Raw genomic sequence first — 23,717 nt, forward strand, 5'->3', positions numbered from 1 at the left:
AATACAACAACAATTTGGAACAATATGAAAGCAAAAGTAGAATTTCAAGTAAATTTCGGATGTGGGATGGAAATGAGGTATTTATAAGGAAATTTTGAGCCCAAATAATTTTGAATAAAATCCTTTTACAAATTGGATGAGAAACCATTGTTGGGCCTGTTGCTTGAGTTGGCCTAGCCCAAGGCCAAGATGAATGCATATGGGCTTTTCTTGAGCCCATGTTTCACTCTGAACCGTGGGCAATCATATCTTTTAGGCCTTCTGTGAACAAATGGAAAACTCCAAGATGTATTTTTCTGTGGTCTAGTCGGCTGGTTCTGTGGAAGTTAACACATCATGTCAGGAGACTGTGATCACATGGGAAGTAACTTGGTCAAATATCTAAGAAGCAACTTGTCCCAGGGGAGTCTTACAAGTAGTAGACAATGAACCTGTCATGTTTGACAAATATTGTCATGTTTGAAAAGTAACTTGAATTAATTGGACTATGAATTCGATGGCTAATCTTTGATTTTTCATTCAATTCAATAGTATAAAAATGGAAGTACCATGTCTCCACATGATCAAATCAAGATTCTTGAAAATAAATTAATTAGTTTTTACACATGTGATTGCATGTTATTCATTAATTTAATGTTTATTTGTCAAGAGGGGTTGAGCTTTTACTTTAAAGTATATAAAGCAAAGATGAGGAAGGAAGGAGAAAGAAAAGAAAGAAAAAAAAATGGAAAAATTCAAATCAAAGTGGTTCTCTTTTATTATAATCAGCATTTCAATTTTTCATTCACAAAGGTCAAGTAAACCAGAAAAGTAAGGTAATTTATGTAATATTATCATAAATCATATGAGATTTGTAGAATTTTTTTTATGTATAATGATTGATATTTTGGAGTTGTGTGTTTGTCTTCGACTTCGACTTTTAGTCATGGGAGATCTACTCCTGATTTGCCACTTATAATGGGTGTGGGTTTATAACTTGAGAAGGTCGAGCTCATGGCTAGATAATCTGAGTGGATATTAGGCCTAGGTCCAAGCTTCAATTATGGGTTTAAGAATAAGTTAGCAGCATAAATGATTGGATTAAGTCTGTAATAAAGTCAAACCTAACTTGAATTGTGGAATACTCAACTTAAACCTAAATCAGATAGAGATGTTCTACCTAAATCCAATTAGTTTTCACAAAGTTAGGTTAGGTTCAAATTGATTGGATTAGACTTGAGTTAATTAAGTTTATGTTGATCAAATTTTGGTTGTGAAACTTGAGCTTGTGAGGTTAATTGAGTTACATAAGTTAAGATCGGTCAAGCTAAACTCAAATTCAGATTTTGACTAAGTCACTCAAATCATATGGTTGATTGAACTTGCCAATAATAGTTTGATATTTTAATTTTTTTTTTCTATGTACTTTTACCAAAATTTATATAGCAAATGAGACAAATTTCTAGATAATAAAAAAATATATCTAACTTTCTAGAAAAATGAAATAATATATAATATTATTATAATTTGGAATTTTTATTTAAAAATTTTAAAATATATAAAATGAATATTATGACATAAGGTAATATAAATTATAAACATTATAAAAAACATTATATTGAGTTCGAGTTAACTTAGTTATTTGAACCTTGACTCGAATCTAATGCAAAATTAAGTTGTAAAAAATGAATTTAACTATTAAACATGATTGGAAAGCCACACCAAAAATTGGGTTTGATTGGAATTAGGGCAGATTAAGCAACACAAATTCACCCTTAATTAGGAGAAAAAATATGAAAATTTGGATTGAGAATCTCTTTTCATTAATTGGATGATATATGAAACATTTCAAGGGGGAGACAATTGGGATTTTGAAAAATATACATTTCTTTTATTTTTATTTTTTAAATATGATAGTTCCAAAATTATTTTTTAAGTCCATCATTTTCTAAGGCACCAATAAAAAGTTATTTTTTGGACAAACAACTTTAATTTAAATATTAAAGTTATCTTTTTAAAAAAAAAGTTCAAAAATTTAACTGACATTATCTTTTCATGTGATAGACGCTTAAACTTTCATATTTCAAAAAATAATTTCTAAAATTATTGTATTTTTGTCAAAATCCTTGGGACAGTTTTGGTTTTAGGCCCCACAATGTGGTTTGGAGGATCCATACCCAAGCCCACTCAAAGGTACTTGATTTTGTATGGGTCGAATTAGCAATTAATGATAAAAATATTGGAAAAATATGAAAATACGGGTAATTGAATCCACACATCCATCCATTGGATGGACCTTAATGATATTTGGAACTATTGGTAAAAGAATTATCCATAAATGAATGATTTTTCATGATAGATTACCAAATTTGATCGTTGTCTGATTTTTTTTTTTTCCAAATTAGACTTATTCATTAGTACATTTTGTTCACGTTTGTCATATTACAACATAGGTAATATATGTCTCACATTGAAAAGGAAAAAAAAAAGTTTATAACGCTATACATATATAAACTTTTCATAATCTTGTAAACCTATTTTAAAAATTGTAAAAGTTTTTTGAATTTAAAATAGATAATATTTATACGATTACACGTAAATCATTATAAATGATATCAGATTTATCAGGGAGAGAAAAGGGGACTGCGGTAACAACTTGAGACATGACAAATATATATATATATATATATATATATATATATATATATATAAATGGTAGTATGGTAGGGAGTGGACCCTTAGTCTATGGGTGTTACACCTCCTTCCACTTCTATCATCAGGAACATCTCATCTCCATTTTCCATATAAAATAAGACTATCAACAATGACTGCTGGTGAGTAAAATAAGACAATCGACACTGACCGCTGGTGGAGGCATTAATAATTAAAGACTTAAAAACCCAATAAGTGGAACCTTTTCTGTTCTTAAGTGAAGGCAGAGTTGATGCCCTAAAGGTGTTTCGTTGTAGGGAAAAAGCACTCTCAAGTGCCACCACTGTTGATCTTCTGTTTCATTTTTCATTCCTACCCTCAGGCATCACCTGTCCCAGTTACACTCCTCTTCGAAAAGAAGTTACTGAACTTAATCTAAGGCCATAATTGGTGTTCAACTAGGAAGGTCCAACAAACTTTCTCATCAATTACTGTAGTAGTGGCGCTTTCACTTGTAGGTGGTGAAGTGATCATGAACCCTTTGGGCATGATCATCTCTCCAACTAAGGGCCCGCGAAAAATTTGAACCACATGTAAATTCCAATTAAAAACCATGGAATCTGACGTGGGTCTTCCTAAAAATCTAAAAAATCTACAGTACTACCTTCTTTTCTATTTCTCGTGGAACCTGCAGAAACTCCCACTATTTTGAACATCGACTCTCCCATGTACCAAAGGTCAGCTCTGTAAGGTCATATAACCTTTGTATGAACTCAACTCAAAATCTGCATGCAAACTGCTTTTCGGTGTGGTGGCTAGACTTCTTCATTGTCAAGTATATATCCATGTCTAGTTGGTAATTAATGGAGGCCAAGTAGGTTCCCACTTGGAAGTCCCGTAACACTTTTTTTTTTTTTTTTTCTCATTTGGGTAACCATAATTTGACTCCCATTAATAATTTTGTTACATTTTCTTTTTCCTCTACAGGAGGGCTTGTGTGGAATAGCACGCAGCTCAGAAAGAGGTTGACTTTGATTAGTACTGAGGGACTGTTAAGATAAACAGAATCCGCCCTGTGGAGAAAGGAAACAAACTTTTGATCAAAGAATATAAATCGAACGACCCATTGGGAATAAAGAACTGTTTTTCCTGGATTTGATTTTCATTGAAAAATGATTCGAGTCTGGTTTGTTTCCATTACCAATGATCTTATAGTGGAGGGGCCTGATCATCCTCCAATTTTGAACAAAAAGCGTTTTCCTACAGGGTTTTTCTTCAGAAATGAATGCGTCTTCTGAGAACTCTCCTGGAAACTAAGGATGATAATGGCCTGCAGCACATCCTCCGCACTCAGTAAAATTTTCTCCTTTTCCTCTATTCTTTGGGCCTCCTCCCCACTAGTTTATACAAACAAGTAATGATTGAGGCTGCTGAAATAATCAGAAAAGGTGCCTATAATTAATTTCACTCCACACAGGCGATTGCGTTTCAAACTTGCAAAGAACACGTTTTGATGTGTTACACACCACCAAATTTTATGACGTAGTTGGTAGCCACCCTCCATGAGTCTTGACCAACTGAGGGAGGTCTTATTTGATAGCTAGTTAGTGAAGACAAACGGACTCTTATTTGAACACTTCTAATTTTGTTTGGCTGGGAGAAAAAGGCCACATTGCAAAAGCCAATACCTTCACGTTATATGATGATCATCCTCTCTTTCTAGTAGTGGGTATAAAACATAACAATTATTTCCACCCCTTTTTTCAATTGATTCTACCCTTTTTCCAAAATGTCATAAATCAATCAAATCAATCCATGTTCATAGGATCATCCTTTACCCAATCTGGCGAAGACGCGTCATGTTCTAGGGTGTTAGCCATTTTTTATGAAATGATTTCTGTGTAGATTAGCAAAAAAAGGCTAGTGTCTGGTTCTGTCACCCCCAAAAAGCTGAAGAATTTGTTCCTCCTATTTCTTTGGTAATTGCAAAAGTTTCTCGCTATAATAAATTATCCGGAGCTTGTAAAAACTAAGTGGCATGCATCCGGACTTGCCAAAGTTCTCATGCCCCACAATTGGATTCTTCCTATTTCTTTAACTAGGCAGGCAATCTAACCAAAACATTAAACTATGCTTACATTTTTAATTTAAGAATTAATCATGGAATCATGGAGAGGATAGTCTTCAATGTCCTTTTCCAAATCTTATAAAGTTTGATATGCTCACACTCAAAACCCTTAAAATAACTCCTCAAATGTGATGAATTTGATCGAGTTTTTTAGAATTTTTGAGAAGTGGTATAATGGTTCGGTACCAAAATATAAAGTGATGTTAAATCAAATTATATAATTAATCTAATAAAAGCGAGCTAGCTAAGAGTAAGAAATTATCATGATTCGATAAACGTGAATTTTTTTTTTCATTGCTTTTGATTTGAACTTATAGTTAAATGCAACTTTCAATTATTCTTCATCTCACTTTCTTAATTAAATCAAAATCTTAATATCTTCCCTGTTTCTTCAAAACTTTTATTGATTCTCCTCCATCTCTTTCACCCTTAAAATTAAACTTCTTTGTTTACTTTTTTACTTTCAAAGCGGCCCTTGGAATTTATCCGGGACCTCTTGTTTTGGACAATGCTTCTAGGAAAGTATAAGGATTAGGTGACAATGATTGAGATTATGAATTAACATTTGGATATATTTCCAAGCTTTTCCTTTTTGTGATGATCGTACATATCTTCTCAAGTGATTTTGTATTTGATGATATGTCGTCCATAATTTGTTGGAGCAATTTTAGAAATTTATTGTTGGTCTTATCCTTTTTATATATTTTGATGACTAGATGAATTGAAAAAACTAAATTTTACGATCCTAGTGATCAAAGATTGAGTTGGCAATACAAATTAAGAAATATTTTTAATTTTTAATTATTGACAAATGAGTCGAATGACTCAAATCATGCTGTAAAACACAAAAGGATAACAATCTTCTGTTGCAAATTTACGGCATTTGCCATCCTGAACATATATAAATAGTGGTATACTACGTCAAGAACAACATAGGAGTCAGGAGACAACTCGCATGGCGCCCTCTACAGAATCGGTCGTCCATGTGAATTTCTCCAACCCCAGAAGCTTTGCCAACAAGTTCAGGTCCCACCTCAAGGAGACCTTCTTCCCCGATGATCCCTTCCGGCAGTTCAGAAACGAACCGCCGCTGCGGCGCACGAAGAAAGCTTTACAATACTTTGTTCCCATCTTTGAATGGCTGCCCAAATACACTTTCAGCATGTTCAAGTATGACGTCCTCGCCGGAATCACCATTGCCAGCCTCGCCATCCCGCAGGGCATCAGCTACGCTAAACTCGCTGAAATCCCTCCCATTATAGGCCTCTGTAAGCACACCTTAACCGTTTTTTTTTATAAAAAAAAAAGATAAATATTGAGGTTTAGATTGATTCATTCTCGTGACGCAGATTCGAGTTTTGTTCCACCGTTGGTTTATGCTGTTTTTGGGAGCTCCAGGAGTATGGCAGTGGGAACAGTGGCGGCGGTGTCGTTGCTTATAGCCTCTACCATCGGAGATGTGGTGTCTCCGACGGATGATCCGACATTGTTTCTGCATTTAGTTTTCACAGCCACCTTCATCACAGGGATCTTTCAGACAGCCTTGGGTCTTTTACGGTAAGATGATATGAATAAGGAAAATATCATAATAAATGTTTTTTTTCATAGAACATTTATTTTTCAAAATATTTTTTATATTACTCAGATAGATTAGTTGTTGAAAATGGTAAGTTCTTTATTTTTCAAAATATTTTTTATTTAGTATAATTCATTTAAAGAAGAAAAAATAAATAAATAAACCCTGAATCTCCCGGGCTTGAGTCTTAAGTTGAGCCAAATTATTTTTTGATTAGTATATTCCATAATAAATGTGCTTTTCCTCTAAAGCTAAATACGTAGAAGCCCTTTTTTGTAAAGTGTTTGGACATAACGTGAGTTAACATGGATGGTGTACAAAGTTGCACCTTGCGGGGGTGGCCTATGGTGCTTTTAGGCGACAGTTTTTGTCTATTATTTGCGGCAATGATGTTAATTTTTCTTTACTATCGGAAAATTCTAAGTATTAAATGGATATGGTCTAGAGGAAACCTCCCCACAAACCAAGTTCTGATAAAATTTAAGTTTGCGGGATTTGGATTCAATATACGTATCATACTTTTTAACAATAATTAATAATATAATTGATGGTATTGATGATGCAGACTCGGGATTTTGGTGGATTTCTTATCGCATTCCACTATCACCGGCTTCATGGGAGGGACCGCAACCATCATCTGTCTGCAACAGCTCAAGGGTTTTCTTGGATTGAGCCATTTCACTACTAAAACTGATGTTGTCTCAGTTGTGAGGGCAATCTTCAGCCATAGGAATGAGGTTTTAACTCCATACACATTCTCAACCATATGATTAAAATTCAAATAATGCAGAGCTTAACAAAGAATTATCTTGTTTGACCCCTTTCTACAGTGGAGATGGGAAAGTGCAGTTATGGGAGTCTGCTTCCTTCTCTTCCTCCTCTTCACTGTGCAGCTGGTAAGCTCTCTGTTTTCCTTTTATCTTCCTCTGTTTTTTTATTTATTTTTTCTTGCTAGTGAAATTTGATTTTATTTGAAAATGAACTTTCAGAGAAAGAGACTGCCGCGGCTGTTTTGGGTGTCAGCAGTGGCTCCAATCGTGACGGTGTTAATTGGCTGCATTATTGCTTACTTCCTTCGCGGCCATGATGCAATCCAAACAGTAAGTCTTCTCTCTTTCTACCTAAAAAGGAGGTTCCATGCATAATCTTTTGTGAAGAATCTGTTAAAGATTTGTGCGATCAATTAAAAGTCTTCTTTATAAAATTCAATTGGTTCTAATACAAAGAAATGAATCTAAATTCGAACTAATCAAGTTACATATTCCCGAGCTTGAACCAACCTATTTGATGCCTTATGTCACAACCTGATCAAAGCACGTTGGCTTAGGCAACACCTAAGTCTGTGACACTAAGCTGCTTTCTTTTGTCCCTTTTTCTTATTTTTGTGATTATTATTGATAATACAAATTTATTGCAGGTTGGTCACTTAAAGAAAGGATTAAATCCTCTTTCCATCGGATATTTGAATTTCAACCCTAAGTATCTAACAGCAGTTGTAAAAGCTGGGATCATCACAGCCATCTTAGGACTAGCGGTAAGAACATGACTAACATCTACCATCTACATATTCATTCTTCTCTTTTCAGCAATATTTTATACGCAGTCCCTTTAATTTCATGATCAAATTGTTGTTGCAGGAAGGGATAGCAATAGGGAGGAGCTTTGCGATAATGAAAAACGAGCAAACTGATGGAAACAAAGAGATGATAGCTTTTGGGCTGATGAACATTGTTGGGTCTTTTACTTCTTGCTATTTGACTACAGGCCCATTTTCAAAATCTGCAGTGAACTTCAATGCTGGGTGTAGGTCAGCAATGTCCAATGTGGTGATGGCATTCTGTATGATGCTGACTCTCCTCTTCTTGGCTCCTGTCTTTAGTTACACTCCTCTGGTAGCTCTCTCTGCCATTATCACCTCAGCCATGCTTGGACTCATCAAGTACGATGAGGCCTATCATCTCTTCAAGGTCGACAAGTTTGATTTCTGTATCTGCATGGCTGCGTTTTTGGGAGTTACCTTCGTTACAATGGATGTAGGCCTCATGCTCTCGGTGAGTTCTTTCTTTAAAAAACTGTTTTTCAGAACTACTTTCAAAAACACTTTCTTCCTCGATTCTTCGGGTTTCGATAGCAAGTCTCATTCCAACTCCATGTGAAACGTTATTATATTGCAGGTAGGGCTTTCAATTGTGAGAGCACTTCTATATGTGGCCAGGCCTGCCACAGTCAAGCTTGGAAACATACCAAACTCCACGCTCTACCGTGACGTAGAGCAGTATCCGGCTGCAACGTCGTTCCCAGGCGTCCTAGTCCTGCAACTGGGCTCCCCGATTCACTTTGCCAACTCCACTTACATCAGAGAACGGTACTTGTAGACAACAATTTTTTAGCACTATTAGCTGACAAATTAACAAATTAGTGACCATTAATGTTAATTTCATCGATCGTTCCTGTTGAAATCGATGGGAGCAGGATTTTGAGGTGGATTAACGAGGAAGAGGACGTTTCAAGTCCCAAAGGGACCAATGTCGAGCATGTGCTGCTAGATTTGGGAGGTAAGGTTGCTCTAATCCAAGAATTCGTGTATTGTAATCCTTTACCATGTCACATTGATATATGGAATGAAGATCATGGTACATGCAGTAAAACTTCACAATAACAATCTAACCAACGTTTGATAACTGATTTCAATTGTAGTTTTTGTTTTTACAAAAGAGAAATATGATTCTAAAAATTAATTTTTAAGTGTTGTTTGCATAATATGATTTTTTATGGAAACATATTTTAATTATTTTTTTATTTCTAACAAAAACAAAGAATCTGTTTGATAAGTGTTTTCAAAAACAATTATCTATTCTTTAAAAAAGAAAATGTTTTCAAATAGAATATCTCTATGTTGTTTTTGCTTATTTTGAACTATTTTAAAAAATAACTATATAAATACGAAGAATGATTAACAATAAAGAATATAAAAGTTATTTTTAAAACATAATTAAAAACATTTGAATTTCTTAAACAAATATTTTTTTTATAAAATATTATGAAACAGTTTTCAAAAGTATTTTTAAAAAAAATCCATTTTTAAGAACTGTTTTAAAAAATAATTAATTATCTAACAAGACTTTAAAAACATTCAAAATTCTTAAACATAATTTTGGTTTCAAAAAAGATTATAGCACCATTTTTTAAAGCTGTTCTAAAAATTGCTTTGCCTAGTAATTTTATTTATTGGCTTTTCGGTGGCTGATACAAAATACATTTGGCTCCACAGGAGTTACCTCCATAGACATGACAGGCATAGAAACCCTGGTTGAAGTCCTAAGAAACATGCAAGCAAAAGGAATCAAGGTAATTAACCCCCAACTCTTCACTCCATTTCTCCAAAGAGTTAATGTAAGGAGTCTAATGTATGTGTCTTTGGTCATCACCTTTGCAGATGGGTTTAGTAAACCCCAGAACTGAGGTATTGGAGAAGTTGATGGTGGCGAAATTCATAGACATCATAGGTCAGGAAGCCATCTTCCTATCAATTGATGAAGCTATCAGAGCATCCCAATTTTCACTCAATGTATGGACACAAAAAGATGGCGTGGACAAAGATCATGTTCCTGACACAAAAGGACTGCTTTGAGGCGGCGCCTGTAATTTGTTTTTGGAACATAGGATCGAGTATATTACGAGGAATAAGCCTACTTCTAAACGAATGGTCAGACCATCAAAAATTTGTATAGTACTTTGATTCTGTCAATGTCTCCTTTTATCCGGTGTTAAATAGACTTCAAATATTTCATCAACATTTTTTTTTTGTTTTCTAAGTTCAGCCCCATTTTTTGGATAATTTATAATATAAAGGTATAAAAAATACAAAATAATTTTTACAAGATAAAATTAATAAGAATATAATATTATATAAAGAATAAGAATATATAATCGGGACGAGGAGTCGAGTCCCAATCCCCGGATTGTATTCTTAAATTTTTCTCATTCTCAACTCTTAACTCTGATTATTATTTGAAATATTTGGTTAAAATGGATTAAATAATCCTCAAAATCGAAAATCTAATCTTTTTCATGTTTTTTCTGAAAATATAATTAATTTTTGACATAAATATAATTTTCTATTTTAAGTATTTACGTGTAGGTTTTAAAAAAAAAAATTATTTTTACAAGAAAATAATGAGGATATTTTTGTTCAAATAATATCAAAAAAGGGTGAAATGATAAATTTCAAAAATTAGGTTTTAAAAGGTCTTTTTAATCAAATAACCTTTATTATTTCCCATCTTTGTCCCATAACGGGCGGATCCCTGCGCAACCTGTCCGAGTGGTCCTTTAAATGGGCTGATCCTGGGCCAGGTTTCAGTCAGAGTTGTGGGCTGGTTAAAGATTTGGAGGATTTCGTAAGAGCCAAATTTTTCCTCTTGAACGGTGACCTAAGGACAAAATTTCGATTTTGACCTGATACTCTGATAGTTTGTATGACCCACAACCCGACCCAACCCAGAAGTACTGGATTTGAAAGGTCCCTATATCCGAACTAGCTTGCAATATAAACCAAGGGCGAAAGGCAATTAATTATCTATGGGAACTTATAACATTTCTATACATTTATAAATCATAATTTAACCATCTCTAATTTTATATTATTTTCATAAGCATCTTTTTCTATTTTGCTTTCTCTGACGTTAAGATGTGTGACTTTCAAAGCCCTCGGCATACGTTAACCCTTAATCTTGCTTTCACATCGACGAAGGATAAAAACAAGTTTGATATTTAAGGTTATATTTGATTTCCAAAAAGTATTTAGAAAAAAAAAGTAAGAAATATAATTTTGCATATTTGATTTTACCATGAAAAATACAAAAAAAAAAAAAAAGTCTAATATAATTAAAATTAGTAAGAAACTTATATGTTTTAAAATTATTTGATCTTTATATAAGATAATTAAATAAATGAAACGAGTTTGAAGTAGGAATGAAAATAACTCATTTGATTTTAAATCTTTTTTTTTTTTAATTTTCTTTCCCTTTTTCTTTCCTTCTACATTCCTTCCTATTTTTAGTTCCTTTATATTTTCTCTCAAACTTTCCAAGAAGACTATATTTGGTTTTTGAAAAGTGTTAGGAAAAAAAAAATGCTAAGAAAATTTATTTTTCTATATTTGGTTTTACTAAGAAAAATGCAAAAAAAAGTCAAATATAATTAAAATTATTATGAAATTTATATATTTTTAAATCATTTAATCTTTAAATATAAGAATTAAATAAGTAAAATAATATATAAAAATAATTTATGGACTTTAAATTTATTTTTTATTTTTCTTCCATTCTAATTTCCTTTTCTATTTTTTTCCCTTACATTTTCTTTTAAACTTTCTGAAAACCAAACATAGTCTAAAATTATATTTGGTTCTAAAAAAGTATTAAAGAAAGAAAAAATGATATTAAGGAAAATTATTTTTTCATATTTGATTTTATTATAAAAATATACAAGAAAAAGTCAAATAAAATTAAAATTAATAATTCTTTATAAAAAAAAGAGAGTTAAATAAATAAAATGAGTTTGAAATATGATATAAAAATAATTTATTAACTTTAAATATATTATTCATTTTCCTTTACTTCTCATTTTCTACGACTTTTTCGTTCTTTTTTTTTCCTCACATTTTCCCTCTTAACTTTCCAAAATCAAATATAACCTTATAATATAATAACAATCTATTATTTATAAGAATCATTTATAAGAATCATTTCAAACCCTAGCGCATAAGTTAACCCTCATTTTTTTGCTTTCACATTGGTGAAAAGCAAATATGATATTTTAAGGTTATGTTTAGTTCTAAAATGTATTAAGTAAAGAAAGAACATTAAGAAAATTGATTTTTTTTTCATATTTGATTTTATTATAAAATATATAGAAAAAAAGTTAAATACAATTAAAATTAATAAAAAAACTTATATATTTTTAAATTATTTAATCTTTGTATAAAAAATTAAATAAATTTAAAATAAAATATAAAAAATTATTTATTGACTTTAATTTTATTTTATTTTTCGCATTTTCCCACAATTTTTTCTAAACACATGAATATACACTTGAAGCAACCACCTAAGGTGGCACTTCTGTTTCAGTTTCATTCATACGGTCAAGCATCTCCTCTCCCACTTAAGACTCCTCTTCACAAAAACACACTTGATTTTATATAAGAATATGAGAAACATCACGTATCTTTAGGACCATACAATTGGTGTCTAAATAGGAAGCTGCTACTAACTTTCTCATGTATTATTGAAGTAGTGGCGCTTTCACTTGTGACAGAACCATTGGGCACGACCTCCAAAGGGCCCATGAGAAATAAAGTCAAAACCATGATCCTGTGAAGTGGTTCTTGCTCAAAATCTGAAGAACTTTCATTTTTTTTCTTCCTCAGAACCATGATCCTGAGCATTGACTCCCCGTGTACTAAAAGCCTGTAATAGTAAGTGACAGTAAAGGTCGTCTCTGGAAGGTCATATAGCCCTTGTATGAGCTGAAAATCTGCGTGGAAATTGGCTGTTGATAGGGTGGATAGATCTTTTCCATCAGTCCATGTCAGTATAGATCATGTTTGGATGGTAATGGAGGCCAAGTAGGTTTCCACCCGAAGAACACACCTGCGGACTAGAGGCATTGGCATCACCTGGGCATTATTTTTCTTGGATAGCTGGAATTTGACTTGCATGGTGTTACTGTTTTGCGGGAGAAAATTGTCGGGAAAGATCTCGAGGGAAGGGCACTTGAGAGAGAGGTTTGACTTTAACCAGTACGGAAGGAATGTGGGAATGGGATAAGGGAAATCCTTGTGGAGAAAAGGAGTGAACTTTGATGAAAGAATATTACATCCAATGAATCATCGGGAATAAGGAAGCTTTTCGTGGGTTTGATTGTTCATTGAGAAATGAGTCAATGAATTATGTTGATTTATTTTCATCATCAAAATATAGTTTATTGGCATTAACCTTTGATCTTAACTAGCATAATAAAATTTGATATAATTTGTCAATAGAATTCAAGTATAATACGAATTTCTTGAATTTGAATTGAATATAATCAAGAATAAGGAAACTTTTTGTCGATTTGATTGTTCATTGAGAAACGACTCAATGACTTAGGTTGATTTGTTTCCATCATCAAAATATAGCGCATTGGCATTAACCTTTGACCTTAACGGGCATAACAAAATTTGATATAATTTGTCCATAGAATTCAAATCTAACACGAATTTCTTGAATTTGAATTGAATATAATCGTATTTGAATTAAATTCATATATATATATATATATATATATATAATTTATTTAATAAATAGATAGTTTTTAGGTTAATTTATATAATATAAATTTAATTTGAATCAACTCATTTAATATTCATATTGAGTAACCTAATTAGAATTTTAGATTATTTAACTCATATTTGATTCATATTAATTTTGATTTTAAATAAATAAGTTAATTAAGTCATAAATTTATCTAATTGAGATCTTGATCTTATACATTCATGTAAGAGAGAATATTTGATAAAATTTAATACTTATTACTTAATAAGTTAAGTTGATTTTAAGTTAAATTATATTTAAATTGTTGACTTAAAATTTATTACTTAATTATTATTTAAGTATTAAGGTTATTTGATAAAATTAACTTAAAATTTATTCTAAATTATTAAATTGATATATTTATCCTTATAAATTATAATTAGAAACAAAAAAGATTAAATAATACTGAAGGTCGTAAAGTAACAAAAGAAATTATGAAGGTAATTAAGACAAATAATGATAAAAATGTAAAATAAAGATGTGGAGTTAAAAATAAATTAATTGTTTTTACTTATTATTTAAACTTGTTTTTTTTTATTATTTTAAGTTATATCATTAAATTGTTTTACCAAACATACTTAATTTACTTAATAACTTAAATTAAGTTATTACGTCAATCTGAGTTATTATTTTGGTTTATCAAACACCCTCTAAACCTAATTATTAAATAGAATTATCTTATTATTAAATTGATTAAAGGAGTTATACTATGTATTACCTATTTAATAATTAGCTCCTATATAAATTTATGATTTTTATTTAAATTATTATTGGTGTCGTATTTAGATTGACCTATTTAATAAAATATCTAAATTTTAACATGAATCGTCACATCTAACCTCTATCATTACTGGATAGAATGTTAAACTAAGTATTTTCTAATGGGTGTGTTTAAAAAAAAAAACAAAATTCACTATGAATTTTGGCTCTATGCCTAAGCTTGCAAGATTTCAGTGTGAACCTAATGCCCATTTCTATAAAGGATTCATTTAACTTTTTAGCCTGATTGTCTCCCTAGAACTCTATTGGAAACTCAGGATAATTATGGCCTGAAGCACATCCTTGGCACTCAATACAATGATACCAAAAAGTTGCGTGTGATATCCTCCACATGCATTTACGTGTCATACTTGCAACAAACATCTCTAATCTGATGTGTTAATTACTCACTAGTCACTACCACATTTTCCGAAGTCAGAAGCCACTAGCCACCCTTCATGGCCGACTACGGGAGGCCTTATTTGCTAGTGAAGACACACACTCTAATATGAAAGCTTCTCTGCTTGTTTGGCTGAGAGGAAAAGGATCATTGCAGTAGCCAATTCCCTTTCAATTGATTCCGCCCTTTGACTTAAATTTTTGTCTGCTCATTCTTTCATTCTTTCCCCCGTCAGCAAGGATGCATTTTGCCATTTTGATGAAATTAGTGATTAATGAAGTCCGATCATATGTGTATTTAGGTTTCATTGCTTTATATTTTTCATGTTTTGTACCTTAATCTTATCTATTTATATTTTTATTTATTATATCATTCTTTGTACCTTAATCTTATTTATTTATATGTTAATTATATTTTTTAAATAAACATGAGATGGTTAAAATGGAGGTATTCCATCTCAAATCATTGTATTATCATCCCTATTTAAGATAAGTTATTTAATTTGTTTTATTGATAGATCTAATCTATAATGATGAACTTAACAAATTATAAAGGACAATTAAAGATCAAATCTATAGCAATGAACCTAACAAATTATATGAACAATTAAAACTAATATTAATGCTTTCATATAGAGGTTTTTATTGTCAATGCAATTAAGCAGATTTTTAGATGAGTATTAATTAAAATACATCGTTTTGTTTTGTTTTGCTTGATCAAGTAAGAGATTAAATTTATAATATTTGGAAAGAGATTTTAATGTTTGTATGGATCTGTATTTTTCACATGCTTGTCTATTTGAACGACATGAAATTTTTATTTTTTATTTTTATTTTAAAAAAATGTTGGAGTCATAACTTATTTTAGTTTTTTTAAAGCTAAAATAAAACAAGAAAAAAAACGATATGTGACTCTGTATTTGGAAAAAATATATCTACAAAAATCAAATCTAGATTCGAAATTAGGTTACTTATTAAGAAAGTACGGTCATAAGTTATAGTACTCTCTAAGCACATATACAAAAATTAAGAATACAAATCAATGTTGAGAAAAATAATAATAATAACATATTATAAGGGTGTACAAGAGAATTATGTAAATTAATTTATTAAACTGATTTTAAAAAAGATATTTTAAAAATTACTTTTTTAAGAAATTCCAAAGGATTTTATTATTAATAATTTTAATTTATTTATTTACAAAAAAAAAACACTTAACGGGTGTTTGGTATGCTAGAATAGGGAATGAGAATATATATTTTGTTTTCAACCCTATTTTTTATTGAATGGAATGAATTTAATGATTCAATTTCTATTGTTTGGATAAACTTAGGAATCTAAGGTTGAAATGATTATCTATTTCATTCCGATATTTGTAATAATAAAAATAGAAATGAAAAATAAATAAATTAAAAATAATATCCTTGCATATAATTTAAATAATTTTCTTATTTTAAAAGAATAAATTTTTGAGAGTTTTTTGTTACTAAATTAAAGAATATCCCTCAAAATATTAGAGGCCATAAGGATCCGGACCAACCAAAGAAACTCTTAAGATGCAATAACTTAGCTCGAAAGAAAGATAGAGAAGATAGAGACATCAGATCTTGATTAATGAAATTCAATGATAAAATATTTTTAGACTATTTTATAACACATAAGATAAATGAATCAAAATATCACCTACTTATGATGAATTGAAATCTTATTGATAAGTGGAATTTGATTTCTACCGGAATTATTTTTTATTTCATTCTTACCTTTATAAAAGTTATACAAACATGAAAATGAGAGAGAGAATGGACATCTTATTCATTCTCTGGTACCAAACACCCCCTCATTATTTTTAAAAGAATTTATTGAAAATTTCAAATTTACTTTGTTTATAATAAAAAAATATTTTTATTTATTTTATTGAAAAAAAGGATGAATTTTTACAACTTTATTAAAAAAAATATTTTTATTTGATTTTATTTATAAAAGAATTAATTTCTTTGTAAACTTTATTTACAAAAATATTTTCAATCCAATTTTATTAAGAAAATGATTTATACAACTTTAATTTACAAAAAAGACTCTTATCTTATTTATATATATATATAACCTATATTTATAAAAATGATTTTTAATCTCATTTTAATTCTATTTAAAAACCTTTAAACCAAATTTTTTGACAATTTTTATTAAACAAATATGGACTCTTATTATTAAAAACTTTTTTTTTTAATTTTCATTAAGAAAACTTTCTTTTATTAAAAAAAATATTATCTGAACTATTATTTTTATTAAAGGGAAAGGTGGATAATCTCAAAAATTTTAAATTAGTATTATCTTTATTTATTTAAAAATAATTTGAAATATAAATATTTTTTAATAAATCATCCAGTTATACTCAAAAATACTTTTTTACTTATCATGTTATTCAAATCAATTGACAATTACTTTGCCATGTAGATGTTTCCACCCCTTTTAGATTTATTAATATGATTATTATTATTTTATTTTATTATTTTATTATTTGAGATTTTTTTCTCTAGAAACATTATAAAGTAAGAATTTGAAAAAAAGAAGAAGTTTATTCTAGTATTAATAAGTTAAAAATAAATTCATATTCTTAATAATAAATAAACCAATAATAAATTTTTATTTATTATATAATATTAATAATTGTTTAATATAATAGATAATAAAATTTGTTGTAAGTGTTTTCTTATATAAAATGTTTTATAATATGGTTGTACTTTGACATAGTATAAAAATAAATAAATAAATAATTATTGTATATTAAATAAACTAATCATAATTAAAATAATTATATATTATTAAATTTATTATTTATTATTTAATAAACAACTTTATTACTTTTTGAATTTGTAATTATGATTAAATAGGATTTATTTGACAATATTTCCTTTTAAATTTTAGGAAATAAAAAAAATATTAATCATATTTAAATAATTAGATGACTCATTAAAAGTACATATATTTCAAATTATTTTTAAATAGATGAAGATTATACTAATTTTAAAAATTTAAGGTTCTTTTTTCTATATTTCATATTAGTGAATCAAATCTCACTTTTCCCAATTTTATAAAATAAAATAAAAAAAACCCCAAATTAGCAAACATAATCCATCAAAAATATTCCGCCCTAGTCCAAGATTTCTAAATTAATTACCAAAATATAAGCAAAGCTCAAATACACTATCAAACCAAAGCCCAAATATACCACAATTGTCTTATGCCCAAATTAAATAAACCTAAATATACCATCAAAACCAAGCCCAAATACACCACAACTATCTCAAGCCCAAATCAAATAAACATAACAACACTATCAAAACCAAGCCCAAATATACCACAACCATCTTTGTGAAACCAAAATTTGGTTAATCTCAGTTTTGATGATAACAAAACAAAATTTAGAACTAATGAATATATTTCAACTGTGATTAGACAAAAAGATTTCCAAAATGGCAATTACAAAAACAAAATCAAGTTAAAAGAGAAATCAATAAGAAAAAAAGACCTCAAAAATAAGTGTTTTTCAAGACTTAAGTTTCATAGGATCTCTTTGTAAAATTGTTGGTGTACTAGGTTTTTCATGCATTACATTTTTTATTTATGCACCAAAATCATCAAAGAGTTATTTTGTTTTAAATCCTTTAAAATTGGATGATTTCATGTTTTTAACTATAATCTTATGTCAAATGCTTTCCAATTTTGTTTAAAAGATTTTAAGTTGAAAATGATAGTTGTTGAGCCAAAAATAGCTCAACTGGTTGAACTAGTCAACTTGTTCAACTCAACCTGTCAAACGGTGCAAAAACCTCTCTCTCTCTCTTTCAGAATGCTTGTTCAACTGGTCAAGGTTGAATTTCAATCGATCGAGGTTCAACGGTCACTTGTCAAGCATTAAATATAATGTTTTTAGAACTTAGCCTATCATTGAATCAGAAAAAGTTATCAGTTCATAGTTTAATGGTCAAACTTGTAGTCGAACCCCGATTGAACCGACGACGTCATAAATTTATAATTTATATATTATTAAAATTAAAAATAATATTTTTTTTAAAATATATAAATAAATTAAAATTTTAACAATATTTATTTTTTATCTTTGATATTGTCAAATATAAATATAAATATATTAATATTTTAAACTTTATTAAATGGAATATGTATAATATTTAAATGTGGATGTATTCAAAATGAAAGAAAATTTAATTATTTAATTTTAACTAATTTTATAATTTCAGAAAATATTATATTATTTTATCCAATATTATAAATCTTTTTAGAAATAGATAGATTTTTTTTTATTTTCCAATCTTAGTATAAAATTGTGTTGTAGCCAAGTGGTGCTTTATAATTTTTGCTTAGTTGAGGTTTAGGGTTCGAATCCCTAAAATGGATGTTATATATATTGATTTTTCTTTAAACTGAAAATAGCAATCATCCCACATCGGCTACAGATGAGAATAAGGGTGCCCTTATTAACATAACTTATTCAATCCATTTGTGAAATTAATGGGCTCAAAGGTGTAGCCCACTAAGGTTATTAAAAAGTCGGGTTTTTGCCGAAAAGCCATTAAAATGCAAGGGTTAGGCTAATTGGGCTTTCACTTGGACTCGAAGGGAAAGGTTGGGTGGTGTTTCTATGAAAGAAAATAGAGAAAGACTGGGTTCGAATTGAGCCATTCATAAAGAACCGTTCGGTCGACTTGTGGCTAGTTCCACCACCCAACAATTTAATGGAGAAGATCGAGAAAGACCATGATTGGACTGGCCGGTCTAGTTCGATTTTCAAAACAATTATTAAATGCTAACGACTAATTAATCGATCAAATCGGGGTCGACGGGACAAACCCTCAACAACTAGTTTGATTATAAAAATGCTCAAATCTTCGTTATTTTATAAGCTTAACGTTCCTAGACATTTATTAAATATATTTGAGCCTTGGGATAGTGTTTTTTAGTACACCATTATTTTAAAACTTACATATCATTAATACACCTTTCAATCCTAGTTTTTCTTATATCATTTGAGTCTAAAGTTTTGTATTATGATTTTGTGAAATTATTTGCAAATTTTTTAGAAGAATAATCTAAGTATGAGGTATTACTTAAGGATTCTCAAGTGTGAGGTATCCTTTAAGGGGTTATTCAAGAGTAGGGATGGCAACGGGGCGGGGTTGGGAGGGGGGCGGGGCGGGCGGGTATGCTACATTCCCATACCCGCCCCGTTTAACTTTTTATTTAATTTTAATTTTAATTTTTTTAAAAAATTACTTTTAAATTTTTTTAATTATATTAAAATAAATATATTTTATAAATAATTAAATAATTATATTTTTTATAACTTATTTTATTAAAAATAATTTTTTATTATCTATATATTAAAAATAATAAAATAAAAATTAAATTAAATTAATTTTAAATTTTTAATTAAATTTAATTTTAATTTTAATTTTATATATAATCGGGGCGGGGCGGGGCGGGGTGGGGCAATACCCGAACCCGCCCCGAACCTGCTCCGGGTTTCAAAAAAAATCTCAAACCCGTCCCATACCCGTTTAGAAAAATAATATCCCACCCCATTAGGGGCGGGGCGGGGCGGGTACCCGAAATGACCCGCCCCATTGCCATCCCTATTCAAGAGTGAGGTATCTCTTGAAACCAAAAGTTCAAGATAATGAATTAGAACCATAATCTAATTGTATTGCTTGAAGAATTGGTTTGGAAGCTAGAGAAGAGTGGACGTGGACTGGGTTGTACCGAACTACTATAAAAATCTTGTGTTTGCATTCTCTATTCCCTACTCTTTTACCTTATATGCAATTGTTTTTATAATATTTTATTATATATTTACATATAATTGTCTCTTATATTCATATAATTTAAATTTGTAAAAAAAAATACTATCACCCTATTCACCTCTCCTCTAGAGTGATTATCTTATGTTGGATTAGCCTAATTTTTCTAACACGTTTCATACCCAGATCAAATAAATCTAAATACACTATCAAAACCAAGCCCAAAAGCCCAAATATACCACAACTATCTTATGCTTGAATCAAATAATTTAAATGAACAAAGCTCATATCAGATACAACCAATCTAACAAATTTCACCAATAACAAATTGACTCAAGTTTCATATTAAATAACAACCTCAAATTTCATAAACAATTATAAGAAAAAAAAAATTAAAATAAAATAAAGAAATGCATAAATAAACTTACACATTTTTTTGGATAACATGGAAGGAAGGTTGCGAGTGGAGTATGTAAGAAAATAAAACAAAATAAAATAAATAAAATAAAAATGAATAAGAATGAAAGTAAAAAAGAGATAAAATGGTGAGATGAGAGATGAAGGGAATGAGAGGTGGTTGTCGATTGTCGGACGTGGTGTTGCCGGTTAGCTGATGGCGATTGTGGGATAATTGGCTGATAGGTGGTGTGGTGTAGTGGGTTTGGGTGGAGAGAAAGAAAAAAAATGGAGAAAAATAAGAGAAGAGGGAGATGGTGTCGTGCCAGAGGTGGAGTGTGGCTACAAGTGTGGGTAAGTTGGAGGAAGAAGAAGAAGGAAGAAAAATAAAGTGAAGAGAAAAATGAAAAAAATGAAAATGTTAAAAAAATAAAATGGGGAATGTCTCCTAACATAGGGTACGTATGAGAGGGAGTATGGAAGACAAAAGAACGAGGGAGTGAGTGGAGTGGGGTGGGGAGGAAAGGAAAGAAGAAAAAGAAAGAAAATAATATAAAACATAAAAAATAGAAATAAAACATGATAATAAAGTTTTAAATTTAAAATATATTGGTGTATTAAAATATTGAAATGTTAACTGGGCTTAAAATTTAAGGATAAAATTGAGTTCAATATTAATATAAAAATAATTTAGGATAAATTTTAGAGCCTATTTAGAAATAAATAATTAATCATATATAAAATATATTGGAGCTAAGCTAAAATGGTGCATAAAAGACTATGGAAAAAATTAACTTTTGGACAAACTTTGGGATTTATATATTGCCTTTTGTTTCATTTGTAGACAAAAAATAATTTAAATTGCATCAATTGTGATGCAAAACTTTATAATTTTATAAATAAGGATTCCAATGAGTGGAATCTCCAATCCATTTCCTCAATTGTCCCTCAATGTCCTAGTAGATATTACTTAGAATTTTTTTGGCATTTCCAAGATAGTAATTCTCTCATAAATTAGCAACATGGGCAACGAGGAAGCACCTTAGAGCCAAATAATTTTTGTATTGAATTTGAAAATGATATTTTACATTAAAAATAAACAACTAAAACTGGGAAAAGTGGGTTTTCACTCACTAATTTGAAAAAATATAGAAAAAAGAATTTCAACTTTTTATATTAGTTTTATATTCGTCTATTTAAAAATATTTTAAGACATATGCATTTTTTCAGGAAATAAATATGTGACTTATAAAAAAATGTATGTATTTTAAAATATTTTTAAATTGATAAATATAAAACTGATTTATAAAAGTTGGTGCTTTTATATATTCTTTTAAATTAGTAAATCAAAATCCATTTTTCCTAATAAAATTATAGTTAGAAAAATTGAGATTACAAACATCTATGCCCTTTTATTTGAGGAATTTGGGATCCCATTAAATCCATTTATCTTACCCTTTTAGCAAATGAAGGTCAATTTTCATCTTGGCTTGAAATGGTCTATAAAAGTTACAAAAAAGATTTTCCGTCATCCTCTAGGGAAAATTTTCATTATCATGTGAAACATAGGAATTCAGAGGTACGGTAGCGTTCCAAAAAGGACCATTTCAACCATTTTTTAGAAAGTTACCTTTTAACTTTCTAATTAAATATTCAGAAAATATTTAATTCACCATATTATTTAGAATGAAAGACATGATATTCTTCAAGTGATTAAAAAATGACTTTGATGGATTCCTACTATCAATAGGAAATTTAAACTAAATTTTGATGGATCAAAGATAGAGAATAAAATTGCCTTAGGTCAAATATTAGAGGTTCTAATAGAATAATAAAAATATTTTCCGGTCAACATTTAGATAATGATTCAATAGAGATGGTATAATAACCACTAATGGGGAATAATCGATTCGTGAATTTATAGATTGAAAAAGACTAAACAATAGTAATGGATTCTCGTGATAAAAAGAATAAGCTCTTACTTCAATTAGATAATTAATGAAGGATGTTTGAAACTTATTCAAAATCAAATATTTATAAATTTCATCGTATTTACATGTAAACAAATAAAATAGTAATAGATTATTTAATTAAAAAATGTATTTATGATATAAAATATTATACATATATAAATTTTTTTTTAACTTATCCATAATTAAAAAAACATTTGGTGAAACGTGGATATTAAAAAAATCTTTGAGTAATAAAATGAAAGTACAAGTTCAATGGTAATAAGATTCACACAAAATAAGGATTTTGTTGGTTAATTATACTTCGATGTAACTCGTAAACCTGTTCTTATAGGGTTTCCTTATCCCTTTGAAATTATCGTACATCTTTAACAATTTTTTTTTTTCTTCTCTTCTTCCGATTAAAAAAGATTAAGAGTAGTTATTATACCAAATAATCTGTCGCCTCAAGTCTATACATGGGTGGTTACCCAATATGACATATGAGATGTATCCACGTTTTATCTGTTTTTAGGAAAAATAATATTTAAATACAAAAGAAAATTATTTTATTTTTAAAATAGAAACCGTTTCTAACAGTGAAACCATCCATGACTACAAGTGGTGTAACAACTCCATATCTGTTTTCTTGCTTTGCAATTTGCATGCCCATCACCCTTTTCCAAGTGGAAATATATTATCATGACA

The 23,717-nt window shown here is 29.5% G+C and overlaps 1 protein-coding gene across 1 annotated transcript; it reads left to right on the top strand.

Moving 5' to 3' along the window:
• Nucleotides 1-5,673: 5,673 nt before the first annotated feature.
• LOC100257654 (probable sulfate transporter 3.5) lies at nucleotides 5,674-10,129 on the top strand. Its single transcript, XM_002281212.4, has 11 exons — nucleotides 5,674-6,027; nucleotides 6,109-6,316; nucleotides 6,901-7,072; nucleotides 7,166-7,231; nucleotides 7,325-7,435; nucleotides 7,753-7,869; nucleotides 7,973-8,386; nucleotides 8,510-8,700; nucleotides 8,808-8,890; nucleotides 9,607-9,683; nucleotides 9,772-10,129. The coding sequence occupies exons 1-11, from the start codon at nucleotides 5,715-5,717 to the stop codon at nucleotides 9,964-9,966; spliced, it is 1,947 nt and encodes a 648-aa protein (XP_002281248.1). The 5' UTR covers nucleotides 5,674-5,714; the 3' UTR covers nucleotides 9,967-10,129.
• Nucleotides 10,130-23,717: the final 13,588 nt, after the last annotated feature.

The sequence above is a fragment of the Vitis vinifera genome, chromosome 11, assembly GCF_030704535.1.
Source record: "Vitis vinifera cultivar Pinot Noir 40024 chromosome 11, ASM3070453v1".
Lineage (NCBI taxonomy): Eukaryota > Viridiplantae > Streptophyta > Magnoliopsida > Vitales > Vitaceae > Vitis > Vitis vinifera.